The sequence below is a fragment of the Pseudophryne corroboree genome, chromosome 10 (assembly GCF_028390025.1).
Source record: "Pseudophryne corroboree isolate aPseCor3 chromosome 10, aPseCor3.hap2, whole genome shotgun sequence".
NCBI lineage: Eukaryota > Metazoa > Chordata > Amphibia > Anura > Myobatrachidae > Pseudophryne > Pseudophryne corroboree.
Window position 1 is genome coordinate 24,899,416 of NC_086453.1, and position 13,583 is coordinate 24,912,998.

Below are 13,583 nucleotides of genomic sequence, written 5' to 3' on the forward strand. Positions count from 1 at the left end.
TTTTCCTGGCACGCCTGCGTTTTTCCGAAAACTCCCTGAAAACGGTCAGTTGACACCCAGAAACGCCCACTTCCTGTCAATCACTCTGCGGCCAGCAGTACGACTGAAAAGCTTCGCTAGACCCTGTGTAAAACTACATCGTTCGTTGTAATAGTACGCCGCGCGTGCACATTGCGTCGCATGCGCAGAAGTGCGGTTTTTTTTGCCTCATCGCTGCACAGCGAACGAATGCAGCTAGCGATCAACTCGGAATGACCACCTATGTGCGCAGTGTGACAGGATGCTCAGACGGTGAATCCTGGCGTTTCGCTTATCATGGACTTATCCAGAAAGTGTGACGCTAACACTACTCTCGCCATCCAATTAACCAAGTGGCTACATTGATAATGAAGTAAAGAGGAAGGGAATCTGCACCTCTTCATTACAGAAATCTCATTCTGGGATATTTTGCTGCCTAGAGAAAGAGAGCAATGCAGAATCCTGTTTGCAGATAAAGATCAGATATTTTTCTTGTTGGCAAAGGTTTTACTACATAATCAGGTCAATCAAGAAAATAGTGGAATAAACAGTCTCTTTATTAATAATCCAAAAAACGCAAAATTAATCTCAATGTCTTAGTCACAACCTATTGGTGCAATGGTATGGTTTTGACAAAGAGTGGTGAATTTATAGCATAATCCTATAATGCGTTTCACGGTCATCTGCCACTTCATCAGTTCGGGCTATACTGACAGTCAGGATTCACACGTAAAATATCGCTCTACCAAAAGGCCTCATTATCTTCTAAAGAAGCAAGTACTGCCTTTCCTGAAAAAAACAAAACACTCCCAACGTAATTGTTACAGCATAGCCCAATCTGATGAAACGGGCAGATGACCCACAAAACGCGTCATATACATTTTACATTGGGACCTCCTCTTGGGTAAGTCCTGAGAGTTAACCCAGAGTTTCATACCATACAAACCAAATAGAGGTGTTCTTTTTTTTATTTTACTTCTGCAACAGGATACAGAAAGATCTGGGAGCATAATACGTAGGCTGTGTGTTGTATATAGGTGGTTCACAATAATTGTGATTCTCTGCCAAATAAAATTTCAGAACTCAGATCACAAGAAACCAAGGATCTGCCTTTGACAGAAGAAGAACCCAAACACAGGGACAGAAGCAACAACATCTGCTCGTGGCAGTAACCTTTTGGCAAGGGTAAATACTGAATATGGTGACCCTCTCCATGGATGGTTACATAGAAGCCTGAAGCACAAGCCTTATTCTGTGAGCACTTTTTAAAATGGTGGACGGCAATTCTGAAACTTTTTATGGAAGCAATGGCGAAGCTTCAGGGCACTGGTTTCCCAACTACATTGCACCAAGGAACCTGGAATAACTAATGTTGTATCTTTATCTCTGATTCTAGGGGGTTACTCAGGCTTGTTAGCAACCCAAAATAAGCACACTAACGGCCAAAACCATGTTTTGGTGGGTTATTTTGTTTCTGTGCAGGGTAAATACTGGCTGCTTTATTTTTACACTGCAATTTAGATTTCAGTTTGAACACACCCCACCCACATCTAACTCTCTCTGCACATGTTACATCTGCCCCAACTGCAGTGCAACATGGTTTTGCCCATTAGCATGCTTTTCTGGTTTGCTAACAAACCTGAATAATACCCTTAGGGGTTAATTCAGACCTGGTCGCTAGGGTGCGTTTTTTGCATCTCTGCGATCAGGTAGTCGCCGCCTACAGGGGGAGGGGGAAATTGCTGTGCAGGGGAGCGATCGCATGTGCAGAGAGCTGCACAAACAAAAGTTTGTGCAGTCTCTGCACAGCCCAGGACTTACTCAGCCGCTGCGATGATCAGGGCCGGAGCTGACGTCAGAAACCCTCCTTCCAAATGTCTGGATCCTCCTGCGTTTTTCCGGACACTCCTCTAAAATGGTCAGTTGCCACCTACAAACGGCCTCTTCCTGTCAGTCAACTTGCGTTCACCCGTGCGATCGCTTTGTTCGCACCATCCAGTCGCTGCCCGTCGCTCCCCAGTGCTGCGCACCGGCGTGCCTGCGCATTGCGGTGCATACGCATGCACAGTTCAGACCCGATCGCCCACTGTGCAAAAACGCACAGCAGCAATCGGGTCTGAATTAGGGCATTAGTTTGCATTGTGATCAAGCAGAGTGCACAGCTGTATGGGAAAGCGGTACGAACCCAACCCATCTGTAAGTGTCAGGTGTATAGTAATTTCAGTTATGGGAGTCTGAATGAACTGTGTCCTAGTCAGAAAGGTGGTTCAGTGTTATAAACAGTGGTCTATAAAGACCCATTGTCTTCTCTGAGTCTAATTAAGATTGGTCGCCAAACTATTCCTAAATATTTTAAGTCTTTTGTTCTTCACCCACAGAACAGTAATCCATTTGCTCTGTACATTTAAGGGTACATGTGACCACTGACTCCTCTGCATTGAGTAATAAGGATATAGGGGTCTATTTACTAAGACTTGGTGAGAGATAAAGTGGATGGAGATACAGAACCAGACAATAAACTCCTAACTGCCATGTTACAGGCTGTGTTTGAAAAATTGGATAGGAGGTGATTGGCTAGTACTTTATCTGTCAGCACTTTATCTCTCTCCAAGGCTTAGTAAATAGCTCTAAAATCCAGCCTTGAGGGCTGGATTTAAAGGTCCTAATAGTTATGCTCACAAAATCAGACTTGCTCTGTATGTAGTACTATTGTCCTTTTAAATCCAGCCCTCAAAGACACTGTGAATCATCTGCTTTGAAAAAACACAACCTTTAGTGAATATTCTCAAGGTCTGGTGGGATTACGGACCTGCAACTGAACAGACTTTGTGCTGGTAGTGCAAAAATATGTAAACACCGCAGCTGCCGGGTTTATGTACAGATACGCCAACAATCGGCAGCTCAGTTCTGCGTGTTGCGCACAAAGATGCAACACTCTCCGCACATCAGACCTCTGACCAAGCCTCAGTCCTCTCAGATTGGCCATCCACACTAAGACACCGGAACCAGCGTATCTGTGTCGGAACAAGTGTGCCCCATATCTGCCACTCCCTGTTACCTCCCCCACATCTGCTGTCTGTCAATCACTCTGCGTCTTAATCCTGTCTGTGACCGCCATTGTCAGATCATTGGGGCTCATGAGCGGTGAAGGACTAAAAAAAAATCAACAAGATGCGTCGAAATCGTCAGGGCGGAATGCAGCAGATCTATAAATGCGGACAAACCTCTGAAAATGCAGTTTTCTGGGGTTTGCCCACTTTTCTCATATGCACCAAGCTCTGCAATGCTGCGTATTCTGGAGCTTTTACCAGTGATTAATGCCATCTGTAGATGGTGTTAACCAACAGAAACCTATGGGCTTTTCTGCGTTTACCTCTGAGAGCACTCCTAGCGGTGCGTGTGTCGCTCCACGCACGCACAGACGGGATCCTGGGTCATACAAAATGTGAAGCGTCACATTCCCAATGCCCAAAATCAATCTTGGATTGTGTTTATCACCAGATCTTCCTCTGGCCAGTTGTGATGTTTTTTAGGTTGTGCCAGACCACTCTCCTTCTCTGATCTCTCTCCTAACCTATGGGAGATTCTAACTTTCTGTTTTCAGGCAGATAAACGCTCAGTCTGCAAAACCAGAGGCATGTTGGGAAAATCTTCGGGGATGGCTCCCCGAGGTAAAGTTACCTTGGAAATTTTTAAATTAGCTCCAGCCCCTTCGGTCTCGTAGGAAAGACCTTGAGAGAGCTGCAACAGTTTTCTTGTGACCCTTTCTCTGATAACCATTCTAAATGGAAATACTGCGAGCTGAGAATACAGATTACTTCTCCTTAATACAGGAAAATGACCTGCTGTGCACACATCAGGGACTGTTTATACATTCAGACAAAAACTGTCGTGACAATGTCCGCAACGCTCCTCCTGCAATGTAATCTGTGGAATCACAGACATGCTGAACCACATTGGGGGGGGCTCGGTGCCGATACCCACTATGAATACTGATGTGTTCTGTTCCTTATTTAGGTCTTTGTGTTCAGCTCGGATGAGGTACTAAGGGGCAGAGCTGGTCACTAAGCTGTCAGAGAACACATATTGGTCCCAAAAAGTAGACTGCACAAACAACATATAGACTAAGATGATGATGCCTTGGTGAATGTGTATTGGAGGGGGTGGGAGGGGGGGGGGGGGGTCGTGGGGCTCTGGTGGCTCACTGTCAGATTTGACAAATGTAATATTTTATTTTGGACTCAGGGACAAATCGATAAAGTCAACTTCTAGGCTCCCTCATGACCCTGGCTCCATCCTGTCCACTTCTTCTGCACCCTTCATGGGTTTCTAAACTGTCCAAGTACGCTAAAGATTACACTTATCCTGGAAAGGCTCTGTTTACCCCCCTTACTAAGGCACAGCCACCGCTTCTAGAGAAACTTTTTGAAGTTGCAGTGTCTTTAAATGTTTTACTTTTTTGTCTACTGCTGCTGTGTAACAGGAGTCGCTGATGCTGTGCCTCAAATAATCTGCAACAATTTCCATTTTTTGTTTTTCATTTAGTTACTCTTTAATGAATCCATAAGTCACCTACGAATTTCAAAACGGTCCAAAATAGTTTCGTTTTTATATTTCATAGAGCAAACTGAACATACCCAACTGTCTAAAATGCTCCTCCATCCCGTTCCAGGAGTTCTTCTCAATGATGCTCCGTACCAGACTCCACGGTTGTTTCCTGTAACAGATCTCGGAGGACACCCTACAAGGGAAAGGACACAGCATTATAAAGACAGATCCAAGATAGACCCCTAATTCTTTCAGGCTGAAAGACAAAGGATTTTAATTTAATTATACTTTCTTGTAACAAACAGCATAAGTGCAACAGGAAAGATAGAGGTGAACAAGCACATCAAGATTGTTGATATGGAGGCAGAAATTTTACAGGAGCCAGTTCATTCATCCGGAGCCAGTGACATCACTGAGAATGCAGCCTATAAACTCACTAGTGGTTAGTGACATCACTACGAATGCAGCCTATACACTCACTAGTGGTAAGTGACATCACTGAGAATGCAGACTATACACTCACTAGTGGTTAGTGACATCACTGAGAATGCAGCCTATACACTCACTAATGGTTAGTGACATCACTGAGAATGCAGCCTATAAACTCACTAGTGGTTAGTGACATCACTACGAATGCAGCCTATACACTCACTAGTGGTAAGTGACATCACTGAGAATGCAGCCTATAAACTCACTAGTGGTTAGTGACATCACTGAGAATGCAGCATATACACTCACTAATGGTTAGTGACATCACTGAGAATGCAGCCTATACACTCACTAGTGGTAAGTGACATCACTACGAATGCAGCCTATACACTCACTAGTGGTAAGTGACATCACTGAGAATGCAGACTATACACTCACTAGTGGTAAGTGACATCACTGAGAATGTAGACTATACACTCACTAGTGGTAAGTGACATCACTGAGAATGCAGCCTATCCAATCACTAGTGGTAAGTGACATCACTTAGAATGCAGCCTATCCAGTCACTAGTGGTAAGTGACATCACTGCGAATGCAGCCTATACTGTACACTCACTAGTGGTAAATGACATCACTGAGAATGCACCCTATAAACTCACTAGTGGTAAGTGACATCACTGAGAATGCAGCCTATACACTCATTAGTGGTAAGTGACATCACTGAGAGTGCAGCCTAAATACCCCCTAGGAACCAGTAACATCACTGAGAATGCAGCCTAAACACTCACTAGTGGTAAGTGACATCACTGAGAATGCAGCCTATACTGTACACTCATTAGTGGTAAGTGACATCACTGAGAATGCAGCCTATACTGTATACTCACTAGTGGTACATGACATCACTGAGAATGCAGACTATACACTCACTAGTGGTAAGTGACATCACTGAGAATGCAGACTATACACTCACTAGTGTTAAGTGACATCACTGAGAATGCACACTATACACTCACTAGTGGTAAGTGACATCACTGAGAATGCAGCCTATACTGTACACTCACAAGTGGTAAGTGACATCACTGAGAATGCAGACTATACACTCACTAGTGGTAAGTGACATCACTGAGAATGCAGCCTATACACTCACTAGTGGTAAGTGACATCACTGAGAATGCAGCCTATACACTCACTAGTGGTAAGTGACATCACTGAGAATGCAGCCTATACACTCACTAGTGGTAAGTGACATCACTGAGAATGCAGCCTATACGGTACACTCACTAGTGGTAAGTAACATCACTGAGAATGCAGCCTATACACTCACTAGTAGTAAGTGACATCACTGAGAATGCAGCCTATACACTCACTAGTGGTAAGTGACATCACTGAGAATGCAGCCTATACGGTACACTCACTAGTGGTAAGTGACATCACTGAGAATGCAGCCTACAAACTCACTAGTGGTAAGTGACATCACTGAGAATGCAGCCTATAAACTCACTAGTGGTAAGTGACATCACTGAGAATTCAGCCTATACACTCACTAGTGGTAAGTGACATCACTGAGAATGCAGACTATACACTCACTAGTAGTAAGTGACATCACTGAGAATGCAGCCTATACACTCACTAGTGGTAAGTGACATCACTGAGAATGCAGCCTACAAACTCACTAGTGGTAAGTGACATCACTGAGAATGCAGCCTATAAACTCACTAGTGGTAAGTGACATCACTGAGAATGCAGCCTATACACTCACTAGTGGTAAGTGACATCACTGAGAATGCAGCCTATACACTCACTAGTGGTAAGTGACATCACTGAGAATGCAGCCTATACACTCACTAGTGGTAAGTGACATCACTGAGAATGCAGACTGTACATTCACTAGTGGTAAATGACATCACTGAGAATGCAGACTGTACACTCACTAGTGGTAAGTGACATCACTGAGAATGAAGCCTATACTGTACACTCATTAGTGGAACATGACATCACTGAGAATGCAGCCTATACACTCACTAGTGTTAGGTGACATCACTGAGAATGCAGACTATACACTCACTAGTGGTAAGTGACATCACTGAGAATGCAGCCTATACTGTACACTCACAAGTGGTAAGTGACATCACTGAGAATGCAGACTATACACTCACTAGTGGTAAGTGACATTGTGATACCCCACTCCAACTGAGAACAGTTGCGGTTTCTTTGTAAATACTGCCATTGTATACATGCAGCCAGAGCATCATTGGTGACAGTGGACTGGAGCTGCGGGGCTAGCGCATGGTGAATGGGAACTCTCAACCACACGCTGGCTACCAGGATGTCACAGGCTGCTTCAGGGAGAGGCTGGCTCATGACACTACTGTGACTGTTGGAGGTCACATGAAACTCCAGAGATAGGCTGGCTCATGCTGGCTGGTGTGTGACAGTTGGTGGTCGTTGAGCATCCATTTTGAGAGGAGTGGCTAGCAGTGAGCAGAAGTGCTGCACTATTTACCCGGTGCTGACGACTGTTCCCGGTGACCAGAGAGGGAGAGCTAGAGACGGAGGGCAGCTGTGAGTCTTTCCCCAGTGAGCAGCAAGTGGAGAGTCTGCAGCCGGAGAGGCGGCATGGAAGATGGCCCCAGCTTGTAGTGGCAGCCGAAGAGGGGTGAGCCAGCTGCAGCACTGAACAGGCTGTAAATCCCTAATTACTGCAATACTAACATCTCCAAGGGAATTAGAGCAGAGCTTCCCCAAAAGTTAGTTCATGACACCCCAACAGCTTCATCAGACCTGTAAGTCACTTGATTACTACACGTACAGTAACGGCAGCATATCGGTTATTGGAGACTGGGACACGTTAGCTCCTTACAAAGTAACCAGTACACCCAGAGACAGGCAACCTCTTTTACTGATGGAGATTCACAATATATAGTGCACTGGTGCAAGAGGAAACAGGGCTATGTAATACAGTTTTACAAGGCTACTATCTAGGAAACAAGTGGAAGTCAGTGACAGCATCACTAAAGGGAAGCAGGCATGGAGCAACTCTTCCGTCAGTAATAGAGACACTACAGCTCCCTAGAAGTACTCTCTTCTGGTTACATCATTCAGAGGCATAAAGTACACGTACATTGTTAATGGATGGCTACTACTGACCTACTGGTGTAAAAGTAGGCGAGTTCAACAAAAGCAATCTGTTAGGAGCGTTACATGAACATTAACACCAGTGTTTCCCTAAAGGAATAGAGCCTTAAAACTGACATTAGCAGCAGAATGAGCACACTGAGCATTGGGATTAAACAGTGATTACCTAGAAGGAAATAGACCCGCATTGACAGACTATTACGAGACAGTATTGTTGCTTGCAAAGAAGAGAATTTATAAACTCCAGATAGGACCTATTGAGCTCCATGTTTTAAACCTTCAGTTGCGGCATCCACCACATGCTTAATAGCTGCTTCCAGGAGAAAGTATTTCAGGTTTAGTGCACTTAACAAACCACTCAGCTAGCTAAGAAAGACAAAAGGTTCATTGGGGCCCCAATTGTTTTAATATTGTAATTGTAATTGTATACATATTTTAAAAGTGATTGTTTATGTTATGCAAGTTAGTGAGATAATCGTTTAAAATCCTTTACAGCGGAGAAAGATTCACTAAAGCATCCCAGGGAAATAAAACATCTTCCACTGAATTGTGTCATTAATGTCTGTATGTACAGTATCTTAATCTCATTTGCATTGTATTGTAAGGAACAGTGAAGACTTAGTGTTACAGACACCTGTTATACCGTGGTTCGGTGGGTGTCACAACATCACTGAGAATGCAGCCTATACACTCACTAGTGGTAAGTGACATCACTGAGAATGCAGCCTATACGGTACACTCACTAGTGGTAAGTGACATCACTGAGAATGCAGCCTATACACTCACTAGTGGTAAGTGACATCACTGAGAATGCAGCCTATACGGTACACTCACTAGTGGTAAGTGACATCACTGAGAATGCAGCCTATAAACTCACTAGTGGTAAGTGACATCACTGAGAATGCAGCCAATAAACTCACTAGTGGTAAGTGACATCACTGAGAATGCAGCCTATACACTCACTAGTGGTAAGTGACATCACTGAGAATGCAGCCTATACACTCACTAGTGGTAAGTGACATCACTGAGAATGCAGCCTATACACTCACTAGTGGTAAGTGACATCACTGAGAATGCAGACTGTACACTCACTAGTGGTAAATGACATCACTGAGAATGCAGACTGTACACTCACTAGTGGTAAGTGACATCACTGAGAATGAAGCCTATACTGTACACTCATTAGTGGTAAGTGACAATACTGAGAATGCAGCCTATACTGTACACTCACTAGTGGTAAGTGACATCACTGAGAATGCAGCCTATACACTCACTAGTGTTAAGTGACATCACTGAGAATGCAGGCTATACACTCACTAGTGGTAAGTGACATCACTGAGAATGCAGCCTATACTGTACACTCACTTGTGGTAAGTGACATCACTGAGAATGCAGGCTATACACTCACTAGTGGTAAGTGACATCACTGAGAATGCAGCCTATACACTCATTAGTGGTAAGTGACATCACTGAGAATGCAGCCTATACACTCACTAGTGGTAAGTGACATCACTGAGAATGCAGCCTATACGGTACACTCACTAGTGGTAAGTGACATCACTGAGAATGCAGCCTATGCACTCACTAGTAGTAAGTGACATCACTGAGAATGCAGCCTATACACTCACTAGTCGTAAGTGACATCACTGAGAATGCAGCCTATACGGTACACACACTAGTGGTAAGTGACATCACTGAGAATGCAGCCTATAAACTCACTAGTGGTAAGTTACATCACTGAGAATGCGGCCTATACGGTACACTCACTAGTGGTAAGTGACATCACTGAGAATGCAGCCTATAAACTCACTAGTGGTAAGTGACATCACTGAGAATGCAGCCTATACTGTACACTCACTAGTGGTAAGTGACATCACTGAGAATGCAGCCTATACTGTACACTCACTTGTGGTAAGTGACATCACTGAGAATGCAGACTATACACTCACTAGTGGTAAGTGACATCACTGAGAATGCAGCCTATACACTCACTAGTGGTAAGTGACATCACTGAGAATGCAGACTATACACTCACTAGTAGTAAGTGACATCACTGAGAATGCAGACTATACACTCACTAGTGGTAAGTGACATCACTGAGAATGCAGCCTATGCACTCACTAGTGGTAAGTGACATCACTGAGAATGCAGACTGTACACTCACTAGTGGTAAATGACATCACTGAGAATGCAGACTGTACACTCACTAGTGGTAAGTGACATCACTGAGAATGCAGCCTATACACTCACTGGTGGTAAGTGACATCACTGAGAATGCAGACTGTACACTCTCTAGTGGTATGTGACATCACTGAGAATGCAGCCTATACACTCACTAGTGGTAAGTGACATCACTGAGAATGCAGACTGTACACTCACTAGTGGTAAATGACATCACTGAGATTGCAGACTGTACACTCACTAGTGGTAAGTGACATCACTGAGAATGCAGCCTATAAACTCACTAGTGGTAAGTGACATCACTGAGAATGCAGCCTATACACTCACTAGTGGTAAGTGACATCACTGAGAATGCAGCCTATACACTCACTAGTGGTAAGTGACATCACTGAAAATGCAGACTGTACACTCACTAGTGGTAAATGACATCACTGAGAATGCAGACTGTACACTCACTAGTGGTAACTGATATCACTAAGAGTGCAGCCTAAATACCCCCTAGGAACCAGTGACATCACTGAGAATGCATCCTATCCATTCACTAGTAGTGGTAAGTGACAATACTGAGAGTGCAGCCTGTACACTCACTAGGAACCAGTGACATCACTGACAATGCAGCCTATCAATTCATTAGTGGTAAGTGACATCACTGAGAGTGCACCCTAAACACACTCTAGGAACCAGTGACATCACTAGGAATGCAGCCTATCCAATCACTAGTGGTAAGTGACATCACTGAGAATGCAGCCTATCCAATCACTAGTGGCAAGTGACATCACTGAGAATGCAGCCTATACTGTACACTCACTAGTGGTAAATGACATCACTGAGAATGCAGCCTATACACTCACTAGTGGTGACATCACTGAGAATGCAGCCTATACACTCACTAGTGGTAAGTGACATCACTGAGAATGCATCCTATACTGTACACTCACTAGTAGTGACATCACTGAGAATGCAGCCTATACTGTACACTCATTAGTGGTAAGTGACATCACTGAGAATGCATCCTATCCATTCACTAGTAGTGGTAAGTGACAATACTGAGAGTGCAGCCTGTACACTCACTAGGAACCAGTGACATCACTGACAATGCAGCCTATCAATTCATTAGTGGTAAGTGACATCACTGAGATTGCAGCCTAAACACACACTAGGAACCAGTGACATCACTAAGAATGCAGCCTATCCAATCACTAGTGGTAAGTGACATCACTGAGAATGCAGCCTATCCAGTCACTAGTGGTAAGTGACATCACTGAGAATGCAGCCTATCCAGTCACCAGTGGTAAGTGACATCACTGTGAGTGCAGCCTATACACTCAGTAGGAACCAGTGACATCACTGAGAATGCAGACTATCCATTCACTAGTGGTAAGTGACATCACTGTGAGTGCAGCCTATACACTCAGTAGGAACCAGTGACATCACTGAGAATGCAGCCTATCCAGTCACTAGTGGTAATTGACATCACTGTGAGTGCAGCCTACACACTCACTAGGAACCAGTGACATCACTGAGAATGCAGCCTATCCAATCACTAGTGGTAAGTGACATCACTGAAAGTGCAGCCTATCCAATCAGTAGTGGTAAGTGACATCACTGAGCGTGCAGTCTGAACACTTACTAGGAGGAACCAGTGATATCAGTTAGCGTGCAGAATATCCAGTCATTAGGAACCATTGACATCAGTTAGAAGTATTACTGCATTCATGCCACATAAGCGGAGGTTGCGTTCTCTGGATTATTGGTTCAGCACAGAAAAAGTGCTGATTCCACAGTGTGGTTATAGGGGTGATACTGTACAAATAAGTGAACATTCCTGCTGATTTATTACTTGTTGTGAAACAGTTCAGTGTAATTAGCCGCTGCCTGGTCTCCATATAATCTGGTTCTGTGCGATGCTCACAGCTGCCTGAATTCTGTGCCTACCTCTGCGCTCGGTCTGCCATGACTGACGGATGGTGGGATTATTAGTAAGCAGAAGCAACCAATTAGCAATACAACAATAGTATCAGATCACCTGCAGGATGACATACAGCCTGGATATCCCACAGGTGACCTGTGTATATTGTTGGGATGCTGATGGTAGCACTAACGCACAACAGAGGTGTTTTGCCATAGCTGACCGACAGCAGAGGTAAGAAACTAAATTAAATTAATGTGGGAGGATAGGTTTAAAGAAAAAAAATGTAGAGAATGACGGAGAGAACCACATCCAGGCAGAGAGAGCGGCATTAATGCAGTAACAATGTAGAAGAAATGTCAGAATTATAATAATACTGTGTCTCTGTCACTATGTGGTTGTTACGCTGTCAGTCACAATGGCGGATGACACAGTGAGTGGGCGTGAGAGATGAGTCATTCAGAGTAGGAGTGCTGAGTGGGCCCTGTGCTATCCAAGCGGTGAAACGCGTAGGCGGTATGTAACAGCTGGTACCTGAGACGGGCCTTGTTCTTGGCCACGCTGGTGATGCAGTACCGATGAGCGGTGTAAAAATAGTCCTGGTACGGGATCCCTTGCGTGATGACTTGGGTGTCTAGAACACACACTGATCTCTTCAAACTGTAGAGAGTCTGCGGGAGACACATAGGTAAAAGCACATGAGATGGGCAGGCGTGTGTGTGTGTGGGCGTGGGGTGGGGGGGTGGGTTGTCAAAACGAGCAGGTAACAGGAACTGAAAATGAAATTCAAAAAGTTGGAAGTATGTATTTTGATTCATACAAAAGTGTCTGACACCACAATCCTCCCGCACTAGTGTGACAGGAGACTTTTTGAAGAGTGGGTTGGACAGCGTCAAATGCCAGTGATACTGCAATGGGGTAAGTGAAATTCCCACCCAACAAGCCCAACTTTTTGAATAGCCGAAACTTTTCCTTACTGGAATTAAAGGTCTGATTATAAGCTGCATGTCCAAAGAGGAGTCTTCTCGCCATTATCAGCAGACTGTGCCGCAAGAGGCAATCGCACTACATATACATAAGCACCTTCACAGAGAATATCATGCTCTGTGGGGTAAATTTACTAAGGTGGGAGTTTTTTGAAAACTGATGATGTTGCTCACAGCAACCAATCGGATTCTACTTAACATTTATCTAGCTGCTTCTAGAAGATAATAGAAAGAATCTGATTGGTTGCTGTGCGCAACATCACCAGTTCTAAAAAAAACTCCCACCTTAGTAAATTTTCAGTACCCCTGCCTGTGCCTGGATTACTCGGCCTGTAAAATGGGCCTTGCTAAGCAGTTACCGTGCACATAGGTGGTCAT

General features: G+C 44.3%; 1 protein-coding gene across 8 annotated transcripts in view; it reads right to left on the bottom strand.

Moving 5' to 3' along the window:
* The window catches only part of GRAMD1A (GRAM domain containing 1A), a 268,012-nt gene that overhangs the window by 13,738 nt on the left and 240,691 nt on the right, over nt 1-13,583 (bottom strand). For all 8 annotated transcript variants that reach the window (XM_063942242.1, XM_063942238.1, XM_063942244.1 and 5 more), the window contains 2 exons: nt 12,754-12,890; nt 4,656-4,759 (listed from right to left, as the gene is read on the bottom strand). In XM_063942242.1, coding sequence (XP_063798312.1) covers nt 4,656-4,759; nt 12,754-12,890 — 241 coding nt within the window. The remainder of the gene's footprint in view (nt 1-4,655; nt 4,760-12,753; nt 12,891-13,583) is intronic.